The 21065-nt window shown below is 40.2% G+C and overlaps 1 protein-coding gene across 4 annotated transcripts in view; it reads right to left on the reverse strand.

Moving 5' to 3' along the window:
• Positions 1 to 223: 223 nt before the first annotated feature.
• The window catches only part of ATP2C1 (ATPase secretory pathway Ca2+ transporting 1), a 123869-nt gene continuing 103027 nt past the window's right edge, over positions 224 to 21065 (reverse strand). For 2 of the 4 annotated variants that reach the window (XM_010979691.3, XM_031465624.2), the window contains 11 exons: positions 20830 to 21000; positions 19644 to 19741; positions 9436 to 9486; positions 8372 to 8538; positions 7028 to 7096; positions 6284 to 6400; positions 5322 to 5469; positions 4694 to 4789; positions 3403 to 3544; positions 2032 to 2156; positions 224 to 1039 (listed from right to left, as the gene is read on the reverse strand). In XM_010979691.3, the coding sequence (XP_010977993.2) occupies positions 1028 to 1039; positions 2032 to 2156; positions 3403 to 3544; positions 4694 to 4789; positions 5322 to 5469; positions 6284 to 6400; positions 7028 to 7096; positions 8372 to 8538; positions 9436 to 9486; positions 19644 to 19741; positions 20830 to 21000 (1196 nt within the window). In that variant the 3' untranslated portion in view covers positions 224 to 1027. Of the gene's footprint in view, positions 1040 to 1372; positions 2157 to 3402; positions 3545 to 4693; positions 4790 to 5321; positions 5470 to 6283; positions 6401 to 7027; positions 7097 to 8371; positions 8539 to 9435; positions 9487 to 19643; positions 19742 to 20829; positions 21001 to 21065 lie in introns of those variants that run through there. The other 2 variants (XR_004141048.2, XM_031465650.2) reach the window with 2 other exon arrangements.

Here is a 21065-nt window from a genome sequence, read left to right on the forward strand (position 1 = left end):
TGTTTTTGTTTGTTTGGGGGAGGTAATTAGGTTTATTTATTTATATTGTTTTTTAACAGAGGTACTGGGGATTGAAACTAGGACCTCATGCATGCTAAGCATTCACTCTACCACTGAGCTATACCACCCCCCCCCAACATCCACAAGATTTTAATGTTAATAGTTGAAACTGGAAGAACATTAACTTATGGCAGGAAATCATTCTGGGGGGAGGTTCAAAATCTGAACAAAAGGATAGGCACATTTATTTCGTATGAATCATACTCTGAACCTAAAATGCAGACAGCAAAAGACTGACGTGCACTTAACATGTTTTTCAAGTCTTTGTAACAGAGAAGAAAACTCATTACAAAATGTACATACGAGACCCCACGGTCACTAAAGATAAAGTCGAGACAATGGCTTCCATGTACATTTGACTACTGAGCCTTAAAGAATAAAGCAGAATAAACTGCAGACACCTCAGGTCCTACTACTAAAGAGCTTCAGTACCAAGGACCCAAAGAAGAGCCATCTTCCCAACTGTTAATGACAGCACTTCAGTGCTAACACTGCAGTGTAACACTAGTGATGACAACCAGAGTGCTTCATCCTGACAGGCTGACAAATGAAGAATTATAAAGCACAAAGCTCACTAACTTCAAGAAGAATTAAACATTAAGAACCTGAGACTCATTTCTGTTTCAGAGAGAAATATTCAACAGGAAAACTGATTTCAAATTTTGAATTTCTGGCCCAAATTTGCCGCATACTCAACACCGACGACCTGTACCTCACCAAGCTACTGTAACCACTGTCGGCACACCAGGGCCAGCCCGCGCCTCCCCGGTGCGCCCGCTGAAACACGGAGACTGGACAGACAGACAGAAGGGAGCAGAGGGCAGGCTCGGGGCATGGCTGCCGCCTCGGCCAGGTTGCTGCACACAGGCGAGTAGCAGGGCCGCAGTCCTCCACGCGTCCTCCGGCTCCCGAACCGTCTGTTCAGGCTGTGGCTTTTCTACTCTTTACGTACAGCATCCTATACCTCCTAAGAAAGGTTCTTTAAAATACACAAAAAAAGATATTAAAAATAGTAAAATTCAGATATTCAGATGAGAGACTTGGATTTATATTTAGGGGATGACAAAATGATATCTGACAAAGTATGTAATTATATTTAACTCTAAAATTAGGCATAACACATTAATAAAACTTCCTATAAATTTCAGCCCAACAGTCTTAAATATTTTTGATTCTATGCCTAAGTGTCAGTTACAGACATGGCTGCCCTACTACCTAAATGCCACTCGATAGCCTTGTAGTAATTCTGCTGAACCAAAGACTCATACTGAAAAAACAAAAGAGACAAAAAAAGGCAACCATTTACACTTACTAAGAAAAGCAAACATTTACTTCAAATTGCAGTATAGGCTTTTCAATCACAAAAAGAAAGAAAAGAACAGTGATCTGACAGTGGTCACATCCTGTGCAAAAAACGTGAGATACAAAAATGGTAACACAAGGTAGGTGAGCTGCTTACACTGCAGGGAAAGGAAATACAGCAGCTGAAACAGGGCACCCCTGGGAATCAACCTCCAAACCAAAGGGAATGCCTCCGAAATGATTCAATTTATTTGTGTATTAGTAAGAAAGCCCCACCACCATAAATAGTACAATATTTAAAAATTAAAAAAAAAATCATATCTATCTAAGATAGATTGTATATTTTAACTGTTAGACCTCTTTTTAAGTGCAGAAGGTGGTTCAGGTTTTGCCTTTTTTTTAAATTAAATAACTGCCCATACGCTTTATAAAGTTCCACTCAATGGCAAAAGCCAATTTAAATCAAGGAATTTGTTATCAAAGTTGCATAATTTCATTTGGGACTGCCAGCAGGTTAAAGTCTCAAATCAAGTCTTTAACGCCCATTTCCAGTCAATGAAAAATTCAGAAGTTCTCAAATCTTCATTATCGTCTTGAACTTGCCCCTCTAAATGATCCTCAGACTACAATTCCGAGTCTGCAAATAAAAGAATGCAATATGCATCATACTTCAAGAAAGGACGGCGGTGTGGCGGGGGCGTGCTTCTGGGTCTTCTCTCGGCTCCGTTCCACCTTCTTTATAATCTCGGCCACTACACACACCGACGAGGTGAGACCCAGAAGGAACAGCAGATCTACGAGAGAAAAGAAGTTGGGTTTTACAATTCTTTAAAATTTACAGTTGCAAAGCTTCATAGCTTACATTCTTCTAGAATTTTACCACAGCTTTTAAAATACATTATTTCACAACCATTTCATGAAGTACACAATCAGCCTCAGCTTAAAAATAAGGAGTTAAATAACCCACGTGAAGTCCTGCGGCGAGGAAAGGCAGGAGGCAGGGAACCTGAGCCCAGGTCCCCTCCCTGCTGCCCTGACCCCAAGCCGCCAACAGCAGCACAAGCAACAGTTTCCTACTTAGCAGATCACACAGCCTCTCTCAAAGGCTGTTCAAGCAGTGGTGACTAACTTAATCTAAAAATGTCTATCTGAAGATTACGCAGAAATGTCCATACACTCCATCTAAAAGGCCAGAGGAACTCACTGTTTAAAGACCATGTGTTTACAATGGTATCACACCACCTCATTCTTATTTACTGCTTTAAAAACTGTACCTATCTCAAAACTCCATTTTTTTAAGAGGAAGGAATGTGAATTGAAATTAAAACACTAAAGTTAAACTACTTCAACTGTAAGGTGAACTTCAACTTACAGCAAAAAATAGTGGTTCATACATATCTAAATTAATTAAAAAACCCAAGAATTAGAAGTAGCATTATCATAAAATGTATCAGTACTCACACTCACATAGGAAGATTAATTTTAAATGTACTCTACAATAACACATTTAGTGCATGGTATGTGAAAGAATAATGTCCACCTTCCACATCAGCTTAATAAACTTTGTTTTTAGGCCAGGCTGTTATTTCATAAAATAAGAATGTGCAAATTAGCAAGTAAGAATAGAAAAATATTAGTTTAACTGTCAAACCTGTAATTTTAAAGAAGAACCATTTGGTTTTCAGTGAGCTTAAATCTAGTTTTTTTCTTCATACAAGGTTAAAAAGTCATAATCTACAATTACTCTAATAAGTTTGGATTTGCTATGTTTCAGAATCACCAAATATGATTCTGACAACTGATAACCTATAAAAAAGATACCAAAAAAAATTACAAAAAAAAAATTAAAAACCCAGAGTTAAAAAAGTGACTCCCCTAAACTTCTTCAAATGAGAAAACAGTACATGCATTTTTCAAAGCAAGCCAGTCACTCCTCTTATTTCACTTTTTAAAAGAAAATTTGTCTTAGAACAAATGCATCAGAAAACACTCACAACAACTCATCTATAACATAAATCATAAAGATAACGTTTCCTTTACCCAGTACACTTAGGCTCTCGGTCTGAAAAACTTTCTGAAGTGGAGGAAAGTAAATAACTAGTAATTGTCCCATGATGGATCCAAGAACTGCATAGCAAAACATTTTATTACTGCAGAGTCCAATCTCAAACACTGACTTGGTCTGTTGGCAGAGCAGAGAGTTCAGTTATTACTCCTTGGTCACAGAAGCAGTTTCTCTATTATTACACTCACCTCCAATTTTTAATAAGCTAGACTAAATTCTACAATAGCAGTACCATGAAATCTCTTAATTTTAACTACTATTTTGGAGTAATTCAGGTGGAATACGGGTCTATTTTAAAGCAGCTTCTCCTTATCAAGGGCTTTCCTTAAGAGTGATAGTATTAAGAAAGAAAAAAAAAAAAAAAAAAGGACCACAGAAACTTACTTGAACACTCCAAAGCACAAGAAACTTCATTTGTATATGCTCAGTTTGCTAAATCATTTCTATCATTTACTAAGGTGCATAATCTAGAAACCTTTCTCAAAGAATGGACTTAGTTATTTATATGTGTATCGAAAAAGCAGACGTGCCTTTCATAAGACAAAAACAAACACAACAGCTTCTTTGAAAATCAGTCTAAATGAATGACACTTCACTGTACTTGGAAAGTTCAGGCATGGTGGCGAGTGGTAACAGGTACAGCTCGACTCACAAGGTGCTCTAGAACTGAAATGAACAGTCGGGCCTCAAATGGAACTAGTTCCCAAGAACAACATACTATATGACCAAGTACCATTAGGATCTAGGCCATTATTTTCTACCAAAGCACTTCGATCAACAAAAGGCAAACCACCTTAAGATACAGGGAAGAAAAGAAAATTTACAATGCCCTAGCTTTGACACACTGATGGAAGCAATGGGAAACAGTGAGCAAGCACAGAACTGTTCTGTGCTTCTAGTAACACTTTCTTCTAAAGCAAGACTAATGCCACCTTCACAGAAGCCACGAGTTTGTCCCGCGCACAGATGATGTTAACTTGAACCTGTCACACGGCTACAGATAACAAGAGAATGAAAAGAAGAACAACTGGGTGATGACACCTGTGATTTACTTTGATCTTCCGGCCAAAGTTTGGGCTTAGTACCTCGGCTGCCCTCCGCACTGTGACACATGGTTGCAGGCACATGTTTGTGGGGAGGCTGTATCTGGGGCTGTAACTGTGGCTACAACAGCAAGCAAAGCTAAAAGCCTGCCATCTTTGCCCACGTACAGTCAGACAGCGCTCTACCCAACTCAGTGCATCAGCCACGATCTCCTAAGCGTACCTGGGATCTGGAACTCAGGGCATTGAACATGTCAAAAAACACAAAGCACGTGAAGGTCATTGTTGTGTCACGAGGTGTTATCACGTTGTCTCGTAGCTGTCATGAGGGAAAAAGACTTTCAGCTGGCTGAATGTAACGGACAAATACTGCATGCTTTCAAAAGGTTAATATTTTCTTTCTCTTAGAATAAACTAGCTCTTAGTCTATGATATAAAACATGTAAGCAACCTAAATTTCCTACATGCCATCTGAATAAGTCACCTAATGAACAGCTGTAAGTCTACATAAAGTAAAACATCTTCTCACAAACCATATATTGGATATTAAAATAGCTTTCTTTTTTGATGACAATTAAGTGGCTATAGTAAAGACTCAAATTTTCTAACTTCTTCCCGATTTTTCATATATTAATTTTTATTGTATCTGATACTGCAGATTTAAATTACTCTAATATATGAATTAGGAACTCTAGTAACCCATAAATATTGAAATCAAACTAGTTTTAAATATTTTTATTGTTTTTCAAAGAGCGCTCCTAACTTTCCAGCCTTCCCTTTAATACACCAAAAATAACTGAGTCTACGGTACAGAATGCATGTTAACAACGCAGCTCATCCAGTGAGTATACCTCACGCCAGAAGACAAACAAAGTCCCACAAACAATGATGATTGAGGAAACAAGTATTTTAAGTATCAGGTTTTTGGTCAAAATACTGTCCTTCCAGTTGCGGGGAGGTTTACGAATGACATCTTTATCCACAGGCTCTACTCCAAGGCTTCAAAACAAACAGGAAAGTGAATTACTTTCAAGTTTTAAGTAAGATTTGGATTCATTACTTTCACAACCTCACTGATCTCAATCATCCCAGAAACTAAGTGCCCTCTATGGAAAGAAAATGTTGAATCACAAAGAAAACCCTGGCTGTGATTACTAGAAAATAACCACAGATTTTATCACTGTTCTCCTCTTTTGTTCACTTGGCAGTTTGACAGGACTGATAATCAAATTTCAAAAGATTGTCCAATGTCATTAACATACAAGTTTACTTATTTCAAAAATGGCCTGAGATACTTGACCTGCCAACTGGACTTTGAAACATCTTTCATACAAGGAAGTTTCAACTAGGACAATTGCTGTAATGATCACTGACACATGCCGCTCTGTGTTGGGAAGCGACATCTATGTTCCCATTCTTGTAAAAGAACATACTTAGCTGCTTAGGTCTTTCAAAACTTCCTCAAAGTCTCTAGGACACAACAGATTGTACGTAATAACACTAAACCCAGAGATTTCCCCATCACCTCCTATTCTGAGAAACAAAAAGCTTACTTCGAGGATAGGGACTGCATCTGTTCCCTGCTCTGTTCTCAGCTTAAGGCTGGGCATCAAACAGTGTAAAAGCTCAGATCCTCGATGCACGAGTGGGCACCCAGAGAAAATGAGTGACATGCTCACATTACACAATTCCTAACAAACATAGCAGGACAAAGATTTCCAAGGCTACCCATGAATGAAGTCTTAGAGATTAATTATCAGGATATCATGCTATTCTTGTCTTTCCAGTTTACACACAACAGAAAAAACCTCACCTCTGCGCTGGAGGTCCATCCATAATAATGTTGATCCACAAAATCTGCATGGCATTGAGAGGATTGGGAAAGTTCATTAATGTGGCCAGTGAGATTAAAGTCAGTGCTGCTATACTCCTGTGGACAGAGAGAGTCGTTTTAAAGAATCTGTCAGCAGTGTAAGTCTTAGGATATCACGTTCCTAGCATTTAAAAATCTCATGTTACTGCTGCTCTTTTAAAGGAAGCCTGTACTTCCAAGTAACCTAATGCTTCATTAGTGTGAACACTTCGAAGCTAAGAGTTAACCCTTACAACCCACAGCATTTTTATAAAGGATTCTCAAGGTGTTAGAGAACAGCAAGCAAAGGAAGATTTTAAACTGAGCTCAGAGAACACTGAACAGTTTCGATGATACGTGTATAACAGTGTTTTCACAACACAAAAGCCCTCTACTTTTGGAAAAAGATACCAAGAAGAAACACTAAAAGTTGACACCCTTTCCTCAGTTACTTCAGGAGCTATCACATAAGCCACAAAGGTTTACATACTTTGGTGATGGTACAGACATCTAATTTGCACACTTAGAACCTCTTTATCATAATGCTTTTAGTTTTAGGATAGAATTCAATTTTCACACTGGAAAACTTACATATGAACCTCCCTCAGAAATACAGCCCAGAAGCTTCCCAGAGTTCTGTTTGAATTCTACTTTTCAAATAATTTATCTGTAAGACCCATGGTGATAAACTTCTTACAAACTTACGTGCTTAGCTGGAATCTAACAAAATTTTTAATGTTATTATAAATCCCTTTACCCTCTTCAATTGCAGACCTGAAATTTAAAAAATAAAATTGTGAGAAAGTATTACCACAGAAAAATAAGGATACAACAATACTATAACAATGTAGAACTAATTTTGAAAACAAATCTCCAACTGATAAAACACATACATCAGTAAAAGAATCTATTATTTCCTTCATGTAATTAAAATAATAAAAAAAAATATGGAACCACTATTCTAGCAAGGAATTAAAGTCAAGCCTGCTACACTTTACCCAAACTAATTTCATAACACAATGTTAAAATTTTATTCTTAAAAAGACATTTCAACATTAAAATCTCTACACAGAAGACAATAATACACATTTATAACACAAAAATAATCTTTGCCCCTCCAAGTTTATTTTTCTTAAAGGTACAAGATGCATGCATGGTAAGGGGTTAAATTAATGTAAGTCAAGAATTAAACAGCAATGAGATACAGAATTATAGATTTTAAGGTATCTGATCTTCCTACACATAATTACATATATGTTGTACTAGAATTATAGAAACAATACAGTTTACAAAGATTCATGTAAATTTTCTCAATTGTTTTGCTCAATCTAGAAAATATGTGTTTTAACTTCCCCTATTTTTATAAGACTCTAAGAATGGAAAGTGAAATAACTATGTCCTTCCAAGAGCCTGGCAATTCTGGGTCCTGAGGGCCCGCATGCTCCACTTCAGGCCACAGTGTGTTAACGAGCATCTGAGACATCACTGAAATCAGACTCAGATCGTCCAGCAGGTGATGCTCAGTGACCCCACCTGAACACTGTCAGACTGACCAGCAGGTATTACACAAGACTCTTAAGTCAACTAGAAACTGTGGATGAAACAAAGCTATTCAGACAATAAACTGCGTAACTGCACCACTGACAACGTGATCCACTCCTGACGTAAGGAAACAGATATGGACGGGAACTTCATAATACTCACTCTAAGGCCAAAGCACATGCTTGTTTCTGAGAGCCTGACTTGACCAGAATGAAGGCCCCATGAAGGTCCACTACTGTGCCACCACAACAGTGGCCAGAAAAATGTGACACCTGGCTGGTACGCAGTGAGTATTTCTAAGTGTACAGCCCATTTACTGTGTCCATTCCATACAGATAATCTTCCCGCAAAACAACACAAGGTAAGATTAACAGATCTAGTAAACTAGCTTCGCTCATGCAATGTCTAAATACTGCTGCATTCTCTTCCAGTGAATAATCTGCGGCTAGGGTGCGGGAAAGGAGGGGAGGAGGTTCTCTGACACACACTCATGGAAGGAAAACTTACATGATGGTCTGGAAATCATCATCCACAAGGATCATGTCTGCTGCCTCCTTGCAGACGTCTGTGCCAGTCTGACCCATTGCGACCCCAATGTCTGCAGCCTTCAGAGCAACCGCATCATTTACCCCATCTCCCGTCATGGCCACGACCGAACCATTCTTCTGCAGAGACTGCAGAGCAGAGAAGCCAGAGGGAGGGATTCTGATTAACATGCTGCTTCCATACAGATAAGGGGCTAAACAAATCCTCCCCACTCCCCTCACACGATTAAAGACTCAAAACTATACAGACCATCACTTTTTCAATAAACTTCAATATATGGTGGTCTTAAAGCTTAGAAAAGCCACTATTAACATTCCCACGTGTGAGAACTATACATGTAAAGCCTGATGCAGAGTCAGTTACACAGCGGTATGCTCTCAGGGGTAATTCTGTCTCCTAGGGGACATCTGAGTGTCTGGAGATGTTCAGATCGTTATGACTTCAGGGTGCCACTGGCTCTAGAGGGGAGGGGCCAGGGATGCTGCTAAACTTCTTATAATACACAGGCCAGCCCCTCACGACGAGGAGTTATCCAGTCCACAGTGTCAGGGGCTAAGGCTGAGAAACTCGGGCCTGCCGCACTGGAGGACTAAGTGGTGGACACCATGCCAGCCACTCTGTATACATACGACTGAGATTAAACCACCACAGCCTTTTAAACATCGTTCACACTCCCGTAACATTTTTTCCTGCTGTATTTATTCAGTTTCTAAGTAATTATTCCTATTCACACCAGGATGATTTGGCTATAGACACCCGTCAGAACATACTTGTACACTGTTCAATAGTTTAAAGAAGGTTGTATCTGCACATTTCACTGAAGGTTTCTTCTGCATCTTCCTCTGATAGCTAAATTCTCTATTGATGTTTCCATTTCAGGCTTAAAAAAAAAACCTGTTTTGCTTCACAATACTTCTGACTTTAGTACTCAAATCTATACTCCCAGTAGTAATGCAAGCATAATGAAAGACAGGAAGTAGCATTTTGGATACAGAGATAAAACAATGTGATTCTCAGAGACCCACCTTAATAATTTTCATCTTGTGCCTCGGACTAGCTCTGTAAAATACTGCAACCTGTTAAAACAGAGGACATACTAAAAACCTTCACTATTAAGAAATATCAGAATAAGCTATGCACTTAATAAATTATCAAGTAAACTGTATTTATTCTGCCACAGAGACCAAGCTTAAGAATAAGCCAAACGTTTATTAAGACACTCATTTGACAAGGTCATTTCAAACTTCACCAAAGGCACTATCAGATATATACAACCCAAACAACTTACCCAACTCATCCCATTTTGTGTAAGCTCTGAAGAGAAAACAGCCTTACTCCAGACATGTTCCAGGGACAGACAGAGGAAAAGCTCTCCTGCATGTTTTCTCACGACACTGGCACACAACCAGCACAGCCTTTCCCCTTTGCCCAGTCTTCGGGAGGTTTAAGGCCACTGCCCTTCTCAGTGTCCACGGAGCCCTTTCTCTGTTGCCAGCAGGACGAAGGGTCTGCTCGCGCTCTTTCACACACGTGAATCATGAGGGTCTCTTCCATTACATCCCCAGCTGCCCACGAGATCTCGTCGCTCCAAACCATGTAGTCAGTCCCTCTCCTGGTCTCCTGAAATGCTCTCATTGTGCCCCGAAGTCCATCAACAAATCCCCCATGTTCCCCACTCTTCCCCATAGGGATCTAACCCAACTTTCCCACAAAGCAGGGGCTGTTCCCACAGTCCTCCCCTCTGCTGTTCCTGAGTCACAGAGCCTCGTTCTGGGCGTCCCGTGACTACTTCCCACTAACTGCTTGAGGCTGTGTCCCACGTTTCACAAAGACCTGCAACCGCTGCCCCGCCCCTTCCAGTCACGGTGACCTTAAAGCCCACAGAGTCCACCGTTCCCTTCCTACCCCCTGGAGCACCAGTCAGCACCAGTCCACACCAGTCCTCCCTCCTCAGATTTCTGATTCATCCTTCTGCAGCCTCACTCCCAGCTGACAAGCTTGTTTCCTACATCCAGAAAATAGAATCAGAGGGAAATTTCCACAATCCCACCATCCCCTCTGTATCCAGACAAGACCCTCCCCACCCCCACATCACACGTGAACTAGAGGAATATGCTTCTAGTGCAGGTCAACTCTTCCAGCCTCGCACCTGTTTAAGACCAGACACCAGAATGGCTCCCTGCTGCGGCACCGCTACCATCACTGCTCCAGACATGCTGCTGCCCCGCCATTCAAACAGAAACAGAAACAAACCTTCCCTGCCTAGCTCAGTACCACCCCACTTCTCCCCTTCTCCTGACAGCACAACTCCCCCAGGGGGCTGCCTGCACTCACCACGTCCCACTTCTCTCTTCCCTTCTCTCCTGAGTGCCCCCAGTAGCTCCCCTGTCCCCCCTCCCCGGCACTGAAGTCCCCACTTGAGAACCGGAGGCTTCCGGCACTGCCAGCACCGGTGGCCACTTCCCAGCACCGGTGGCCACTTCCCACCGGCGTTAAGCCTGAACACAGCGGGGAACCCCCTCCTCCTGGGACACCCCCTTCCTGGCTCTGAGACACTCCACCCTCTCGGCTCCTTCTCCTCCTCCCGCGCCTCTGGCTGCCGCTCCAGGCCCTGGCAGTCCCACAGGGGACGCTGCAGCACTCAGCCCCACCCCCAACACTTCTCTGCAAGAGGTCTCCCCCTAGGGATCATCCGCCTAGTCACATGGGTTTATTTAGGTGCACTTCTATCTCCAGCCCAGGCATGTCTTCTAAATGCCAGACTGACAAAACTGATGCCCTCTCTACCCCTCATTTCCTCTTGGACGTCTCACCTCGGACTTAAACATCCCAAACTGAACCCCTCTGACTTCCCCAGACACATGCACTTCATATCCTCTGCCAATGGCAAGTGCACCCTTGCAGGGCTGAGGCTCTAAATTTGGGGAGCCACCCTGATCCCTCTTTTTCTCTCCCATGCCACAGGCAGTATGAGAACAAACCCTGGGGGCCCATCTTCAAACACATCCAGAATTCAACCTCCTTCCTCTGAACCCACTGGCTACACACTGGGCTGATATCTCAGAACTTGTTTTCTTATTTCTGCCCTTGTGACCTGCAGTCTGTTCTCAACACAGAGGACAGAATGAAACTGTTAATGACAGAAGTCAGGTCACACCGTCCGTGCTCAGAACCTGCCGATGACTTCCCATCTGTCTTGGATGGGAGCCCAAGTCTTTCCCTGTTTACCAAGTCCTGCACGAAGTGCATGTCCCTCACCCTGAACCACACTGCCTCCTCAGAGTTCCCAAAACATGTCCAGCACACTCGCCCCTCGGACACTCCACGGCCTGCCCCCCTGCCTCCCCAGGGACGCCGCTCCTGGTCGTGCTGTCTTGGAAACCTCCGTCTCATCCCTGCTTAGGTCGCTGCCCTCAAGCACTCACCGAACATAACACATATATTTACTTCTCTTAGACTACGAGCCCCACGAGGGCAGAGATTTTTGCCCTGGACCTCCAATGCTCTATAAACACATATAAAATGAATGAACAAACAACTGAATGAATCTTAGTACCATTGTAAAGACAGCTCCCAGATTCTTTCCCAAATTTAATAGAAGTCTAAAAAGAGGATTATTTTCTTAGGCAAAAGATTCAGTTTAAGTCTACTATCACATTACTGATTATCCTTAGTTCCTCTAGGTACCATGGATCACGTAACTCATGTTTGGAGAGAATTATTCCTTTAAAAGGGGTTCAAAATCCATTTGGAAACTTTACAGTGTGTCTTTAAAAAGGACTGAGCCGCATACATATTTAAGGTGTATTAGTAGTTATCTTCTAAGTGAAAATTCTACATTACTGCAGAAATTAATCATGTAGCACACAGCACTGAAGTACAAGAATGTTTAGCAAAGACTGCAAATTTTACAGAATAGTTAGATAAAAGGCTAATTACAAATTACAAACACTCAGGTTGTATGGAGATAAAATGTTGCCTTTGTTCCGCTACAAATCATCTGAACTGTTGCAAATCACTCCTTTATAGCCACTGCAGGTATCACTGACAATGGCAACAAGGGTAACAAACCAACTGTTGGGCTGAAAACCTATTTCTTTTGTACAGCAGCAGACTACTTGGCACGCATCCAGCATACTCACTACTTGCTGTTAAGATCTCACCATTTCAAAGCTTTGATGGCAACTCAAAAATAAAAGCAGCTGCTTTGAGACTAAGCAGATTTCAATGCAAAGCTGAAGACTAATGTGAGACATATGGCTGCATGCAGGAAAAACTCTTCTTAAAGCACCAGGGTGGGCAGGTGGACCTTTTTGGTTGAGAAAAAATATTGAACTTTTAATGACACAAAATTATCACCTGAAGAAATTAGATATCGAAAGAAAAAAAAAAAAACCACCAGAAGTGACTAAAAACTGCACTACATCATTGTATCACGGAGCTAGGATTAAACCTGGGGGTAAGTGAAATTCCTCTAATAATCATCTTTTCACCTTCATGTCTGTTTCTCTACCTAAAAGGGGGCATGTGCCGATGAAAGATAAGCACACAGTACAGTCACTGCAGTGGGAGCAGGATGGAGAGGGCAGGCTGAAGACAGCAGGGTGGAGAAGGACAACAGGAAAGAAGCAGAACTCTGTCAGCAAAGAGGGCATTCAGGGAATATTACAGAAGGGAAAGGGGGAAAGGCTGTGCACTTTTCTCTTCTCATGGCACCTTCTCTTCAGTGTCATATTTGTGGTCAGCACCCATGACTCTTGATCAACATTAACAGAAAGAAAGTTTTGAAGAGAAGAAAGTAGGTAAGTACTAAAGGAGAGGCTAATGGAAAAAAAAATCCCTGGCATCAAAATAACCTGCCAAGGCCCCCAAATCTTCCAGGATAGATAAAAAGATACCTCATGCATTAAAGAAAAAAATAGGTGACTGAAAACTATTTACAACATACCAAAAATTAAACAGCACACAAACGGATTCATTACAGGGACTTGGTCAATAGGTTTGGTAGAAATACAAATGGAACCTAAATAGACATTTCTCCAAAGAAGACATCCAGATGGCCAATAGACACAGGAAATGACGCTCAACTTCGTTAATTATCAAGAGAAATGCAAATCAAAACTAATAATGAGGTATTACCTCACATCAATCAGAATGGCCATCATAACAAAGGCTACAAATAATAAATGCTGGAGAGGGTGTGGAGAAAACAGAATCCTCCAACACTGTTGGAGGGAGTTAGTCTGGTGCAGCCACTATGGAAAACAGTATGGAGATTCGGCAAAAGACTAAAAATAGACTTAACATATGATCCAGCAATCCCACTCGTGGGCATACATCCGGAGAAAACTCTAATTCAAAAAGATACACGCACCCCAGTGTTCACAGCAACACTATTTACAATGGCCAGACATGGAAACAACCTAAATGTCCATGGACAGATGACTGGATAAAGAAGATGTGGTATATTTATACAATGGAATACTACTCAGCCATTAAAAAGAATGAAATAATGCCATTTGCAGCAACAGGGATGGACCTGGAGACTATCATAGTAAGTGAAATGAACCAGACAAAGAAAGACAAATATATGATATCACTTATATGTGGAATCAAAAAATAAAACAAATGAATCTATATACAAAACAGAAACAGACTCACAGACATAGAAAACTAACTATGGTTACCAAAGGGGAAATTGGGGGAGGGATAAATTAGGGGCTTGGGATTAACACACTGCTATATATAAAACAGATAAACAACAAAGCCCTACTGTATAGCACAAAGAACTATATTATCTTTTAATATACCTATAATGGAAAAGAATATGAAAAGGAATACATATACTCCCCGGGTGGGTGACCCACAAGCTTAAGATTTGTTAAGCTGCAGAGGCCCTCCCACAGGAGTGAGAGCTCTAAGCCCCATGTCAGTCTCCCCAGCTCAGGTTCCAGCATTGGAAGAGAAGGAGACCCCAGGACATCTGGTTTTGAAGGCCAGGGGCATGGCTCTGGGAGCCTCATGAGACTGGGGGAAATGGAGACTCCATTCGCTTGGGAAGTGTACACGGAAACTCACATGCACCAGGTTCAAGGGAAGAGGCAGTGATTTCACAGGAACCTGGGCCAGACCTGCCTGCTCGATTTGGAGGGTCTCCTGGGGAAGTGGGGGACAGCTGCGGCTTACTCAGGGAACATAAAAGCTAGTGGTGGAATGTTTCCAGCAGTGTTTATCTACATGAGCTTTCCTGGAGGCTGACATCTTGATTGGATCATTAGCACTAAGACCCAGCCCCACCTAACAGCCTATAGGGAAGCCTCATGCCAAATAACAGACAGGGTGGGAACACAGACCCACCCATCAGCAAACTTCCTAAGCCACAAAGGCCTCTAGACACAGTCCTACCCACAGAGATCCAGGACCAAGCTTCACCCAGGAGTGGGCAGGCACCAGCTCCTGCCAGGAAACCTGCATAAGCCTCTGGTCCAGGATCATTCACTAGGGGCAGATACCAGAAATAAGAAAATAATAATCCCAAAGCCCGTGGAAGGAATCCACAAACACACAGACAGACGAAATGAGTCAGCAAAGGAGTATCTCCCAGGCCAAGGCACAAGATAAAATCCCAGAATAAGAAATAAGTGATGAGGAGACAGGCCAATTTATCTGAGAACAAGTTTAAAAGTAATGATGGTGACGATGTTCAGAGAACTCAAGAGGAGTATAGGTGCACTGAGTGAAGTTTCTAGCAAAGAGCTGGAAAATATACAGAATACCCAAACAGAGTTGAAGAATAAAATCACTGAAATGAGTAACACACCAGAAGGAACCAACAATAAGCTGAATGAGGCAGAAAAACGGATGAGTGAGCTAGAAGACAGATGAGTGGAAATTACTACTTTAGAAAAGAAAAAAGAAAAAAGGATGAAAAGAAATGAGGATAGTTTAAGAGAACTCTAGGACAACATGAAGTGCACTAATACTCACATTATAGAGGTCCCAGAAAGAGAAGAGAGAGAGAAAGGACCTGAGAAAATTTTGGGAGAAGATAATCACTGAAAACTTCCCCAACTCGGGAAAGGAAACAGTCACCCAAGTCCAGGAAGCACAGAGAGTAAATCAACTATACTTCAACTAAAAAATAAAAATTCTCACCTAAGGGGAAAAAAAAAAAGAAATACAAATAGAAGCATGCTATAAAAAACAAACAATAAAAGAGGATGTTCATTTTTACCAACAGGAAATGTAGAACATACTGGAAGAAATCATAAACAAAACACTAGAGAATTCCCAAATGGACTTTATAAACGATTAAGCAAAATTCAGTCCATACTGCTTTTTAATTGGCTCTCGGTCAAAAGGACAGAGCAATGTTAAAAGATTTGGAACATGTGATTGAATTATGGAAAGAGAAAGTGAAAAATGTCTTAATGAGGAATGGAATTGATATGATTTTAGTACATGAGGGGAAACTTCAGTGAGCTGGCAAATTACAAGAAAAGTTTTGCTTTGTTTCTAAAACTAATAAAAGAAAAGCTACTCAAAGAGATCTGAAGTAAAAACTTAAGACCAAGACTAAAAGAGTTCCATGAACATAAGATGAAATGGGAAAAAAGTAGGGGGTCAGGGGCGGGGGGTGGGGGGGCATGGGGAGTCCAGATCAGTTCACAGAATTAAAATAATCTGTTTGTATTTGTAGAAAAGATTTGAGTATTCAGAAACATGATAAACCTGGTAGAAGGCCCCAGTATTTATGGAATTCCTCTTTTAAGCAGTTCAGTGAGCTTTTCTCTTGGGAAGAGCACCAGAGCATCTGCCATAATTAATGCACAAAAACTCATACTTGGAAATGGCCAATGCTACAATGTGCCCAGGCTAACGATGCAGTTTGTACCTTGCTTATTCCTTCTCTAACTGCCTTTAGGTTGGTTTTCAGAGTTAATTAGCATTTTTATCAGACAAAAAGTCAACTGAAGAAAGCAGATAAAATGAAATTTCAAATCTGTCCAATGTCACTACCTGTTAGCATCTCAGGGAAAAGATGGAAGAGGAGGATGAACAAAGGTCTAATGGGAAAATGTTTAATTAACTGCAGATTTCACATATATTTACTAACATACATTCTGTCTCAATACCCCCAGGAAACTTAATACAGGATTTATTCTTTGAGAAATAAGTATCAGGAAGAAACTGTCAGGATAGGGGACACACACACACACACACACAGAGTCCTGTTCAAATTTAGAAACACTTTCCCCACTAAATAAATCTAAAACAAAGCAGACACCCACACTGCTTCCAGATGCTCTGAAAACAGCTCTTATGAGTGATTGGAGCTCGAGAAAGAGAAAGACATGGAAGAGCAAAATAGCACATTTCTACTAGTACTTACACCTAAAATCTAACCTCAGACGAGGCAGGAGGTCTGGAGACTATGAAGAGCAGTCTGTGGAAATGTAAACTAAAACCTTTCCAGAGGACAGATCATCAGTATGTGTCAGGAGCTTCACAAATGTGCTGATCCACAACACCGCACATGTAGAAACAAGGAGAGATGGACACAAGGTCTTATGCACAATAATGTGCAATCAATCATTAAGCAAGAAGAGGAACTCTGGGTTCACAAGGACCTGAGTTCCAGTCTCAAAGCCAATGCCACCACTCACGAGCTAAGACTGCATTCAAGTTTCCCAAGTTCTCTGGGCCCCTATTTCCTCATCTGTAGAAATGGGGCTGTCTATCTTCTATAAGGGGGCTGTCAGAAGTAAACAGATAGTGTATGTAACACACACATTGCCTAGCACATGGTAAGTGGCAGCTACTATTATCATCATCAAAGTATTATTTACAGTAACAAAAAATAAACGGAAGATCAAATTTCAACACGAAAATGGTTATACAACCATATATTTTACCGTGTGTTTATGTTTATACACACTCGGTATACCTGAGCAAATCACTGTGCAGCCATTAAAAATACATTTTATAATAACAACTAATGATTTCAGGAAAGCTGAAGCTTTGTTAAATGAATGTTCAGGCTCATAACACTATAAAGTGCCAATCAGGTTTTGTTAAACACATTTTTAGAAAGACATGGTTTATTTTATTATCTTGGCTGCTCTGTGGGTGCATAACCTCTGAGTATGTGGACTGATTATAATACATGTAACTTGAACTTAACGTTCCTTGGTTTTCCAATTTTTCTACAATAAACATACATTACTAATGAATAAATTTTCTAATCAAAAAAAGCATATAAAGACAAGCTTTGAAGACATGAAAATAACTTCAGAAAATTCAGTATTCTAAATATGTAACTTGTAGTTGTGAGTGCAAAATAAGTGAAGTAAGAGGGTAACACATTTTACTACTGTCAATGAAGCTGGAAAATGGCAAATAAAATAAATGTCAATTAGCACTTATTTTTAAAGGACATACAAATATTTGTGCATAAACAGGTCAAGTGACAGTGGGGATAGGAAACCTGAAGTGTCCACAAGGTGGATGTGAATGCTGCCCACCTCTTATGCAGCTCTCGCTATGGGATTTGTGTACCACAGATCAGGCTTTGTTAAACCCCCACAAAGGATCCAAAGAATAATAAAAATAATCTCATACCAAAGACCTTGGTTCAAAGAAGTTACTGTGTTGTGGGAAAGGAGATAGCTTTCTTTTTTCCTACAAATAATTTGTTAAGGAAGTATTATAACCAAAGGTAAAAAGGCATTTCAATGAAAAAGGACAGTCTTTTTAACAAATGGGACTGGAAGGACTGAATTTCCATACATAAAAATGAACCTTAACCCATCTCTCACCCACAGACAAAAATTAATTCAGAATGGATCACAGATGTTAGTGTAAAACCTAAAACTATGAGACTTATAGAAGGAAACATAGGAAAAAAATCTTTGTGACCTTGGGTTAGACAGAGTCCTTAGATAAGACATCAAAAGCATGATCCATAAAAGAAAAAAATGATAAACTAGACTTCATCAAAATTTAAAACTTCTGCTCTTTGAAAGACAATGTTAACAGAATAAAAAAAAAATAAACCACAGCCTGGGAAAAAAAATTTTCCAATCAAATATCTGATAAAGGACTTTAATCCATAATATAAAAACAATTTTCAAAATTCAAAAAGAAAACTTTTTTTAATAGGGTAGACACTAAAGAAAAATACATAAATGGCAAGTAAGCACATAAAAAGATACACAAAAGATACCATGATACACCTATTAGAATTTGGGGGTGGGGGGTGACAACAACCCTGTGTTCTAGTGAGGATGTAGACCAGTCAGAACTTTCAAACACTGCGGGTGGGAACACAAAATAATACAAAGTTAAATATACATTAATCATATGACTCAGCAATTATTCTTAGGTATTTATCCAAGAGAAATGAAAATCTATTTTCCTACAAAACCTATACACAAATGTTTACAGTATTTTTATTCATAATCAGCAAAAGCTGAAACTAATCCAAATGCCTTTAAGCTGGTGAATAGGTAACAGTGAATACAGTGGAATACTACTCAGCAGTAAAAAAGCACAAACTACCAATGCAACAACCAGCATGGATAAACCTCAGATGCACTATGCTAAGTCAAAGAAGCAGGCTCAAAGGCCTCATCCTACGTGATTCCGTTTTTAGAGCATCCCAGACAGGCAAATCTATAGGGGCAGAAGGTGGTTGCCACATACAAGAAGCAGAAGGAGGAGATGGCCACAAAAGGCATAAGGGTCTGGGGCTGGAGGAAACTCTCCTGTGTCCTGACTGTGGTGGTTACAAGACCACGTGCATCCGTCAACACTCAGAACTGATATTAGCAAGGAAGAGTTTTACTGTATGTAAATGATACCTAGATTTTTTTTTTAAAAGCATTGTACAGGCATGCTACAATTAAAACAGAACACAAAGGTATAAAGTAATGGTCTCTCTCAACATGTCCTGTATAAATACAAGACACCACCACTCATCCACACTGCCTTCCTTGAGGAAGCCTGGCTCTTGCTAGAGGTAGTAAGTCTGCACTGACCTTCATAACGATCACATCATAAATACTCTCAATGATAAGACTGATTTCAACTGTAAGATTTCATCTCGTGATTTTGACCAACAAGTCTGAGGTCACATCCCAACTGTTTCCAAATAAACAGCTTCATCAGGACCACAGCAGACATGGCAGCACGTGGAACGAGACCTTTCGGTCTAGGGGCTGGAGGGGCCTACCTTCGGCACCATCTGTGAAAGCTGCTGGACGTCCATGGCATCTATTTCTTCTCCTGAGACTGACTGGGAGGTTTTGGAATATAATCCCAGACGGCTAGCTAAGGTGAAATGGGGAAGAAAACATAATTGACCAAATTGGTTCTGCTTCACAGGCAAGTCAACGTAATGCTCACTTAATATGATTTGCTATCAACCTGCTTTCTCTCTAAGTAGAAAATGTCTTATTATCAAGGGATCACAAGACAGACTATGGTGAGACAAACCTAACTGAATTAGTAAGAAGCCTGGGGTTTTCTGTTTATTTTTGTTTAAATTTAAGAATAAAGAGTTTTCACAATTTAACCCACCACACCTCAGATCCGAAACAAGGTCAAGTGGGTTCTGCTCAGGAGTTCAATTTTAACAAGGAGCAGAGTGGATTTTACCTAAAGTATACGAAGCCTGCCAAGATAGCAGCTGATCTGTGGTATCATACAGTTGTACATAACTGAAAATAAATGCTGGAAAGTGTTTCTAGCTATGAGCTTCCCAACAAAGTTGCTTCCAGTGACATATCCCTTTTAGCTAACACAAAGCGTGAAATGCCTCAGTCTCCTTCCTTAGTAATAAAGTCACAATGTATGAACTTTAGCAAACTGTTTAAATTTATCAGTATGAATTATAGTTTACAGGTTTTTGGAAATTAAATTCCATGTCCATTTTTTTCCCTTATACATGTAAAGGTAATCTTAAACAGCATTCAAACAACATAGACATATATATTTTTAGACAACAGAAACACAGATTCAAGCTATTTTTTTTCAAATCAGTTACAAGTCTACTTTAAAAAATTATACTCATGTTGAAAGGAAAAACTGTTTTTCATGTTTCCTTTCACACTCATGATCTAGTGCTTTTATCTGTCAATATAGTGGATTATGAGGTAAAAGATAACTATCTATCCTTTTGTGAATACATGATATCATAATGATTTTGTTATCTTTTTCAACTAATAGTATTACTCTGTAAACTACAATAAAATTTTGCCCACAATTTTATATAGAGAATGAGCAAACAAAAGTGTCGATTTTAACTGTAGAATCTCAATATTATGTAAACACACCCCATGTCTAATGGCTAGTGAAACTATGCCCTGCAGTAATTTAAGAAAAGCTATGGAAAACAAAGGGAAGCAGCCTAGTTATACCGATTGCAACTGCAGTCTCCTGTGAGTCCCCAGTAATCATTTTTATTGACACTCCTGAGGCAATGAGTGTTGTAACAGCTTCTTTCACACCGGTTCTAGGAGGATCAATGATTCCTACCAGGCCGAGAAATGTCAGCTGTCCCAGTTCAGGACCAGAAGCCAAAGCAAGAACTAGGAAATAATGATAAAATCCCAAATAAGAAAATGAATCACAAAAACATTAGAACTTACTTTGC

The sequence above is a fragment of the Camelus dromedarius genome, chromosome 2 (assembly GCF_036321535.1).
Source record: "Camelus dromedarius isolate mCamDro1 chromosome 2, mCamDro1.pat, whole genome shotgun sequence".
Classification (NCBI taxonomy): Eukaryota; Metazoa; Chordata; class Mammalia; order Artiodactyla; family Camelidae; genus Camelus; species Camelus dromedarius.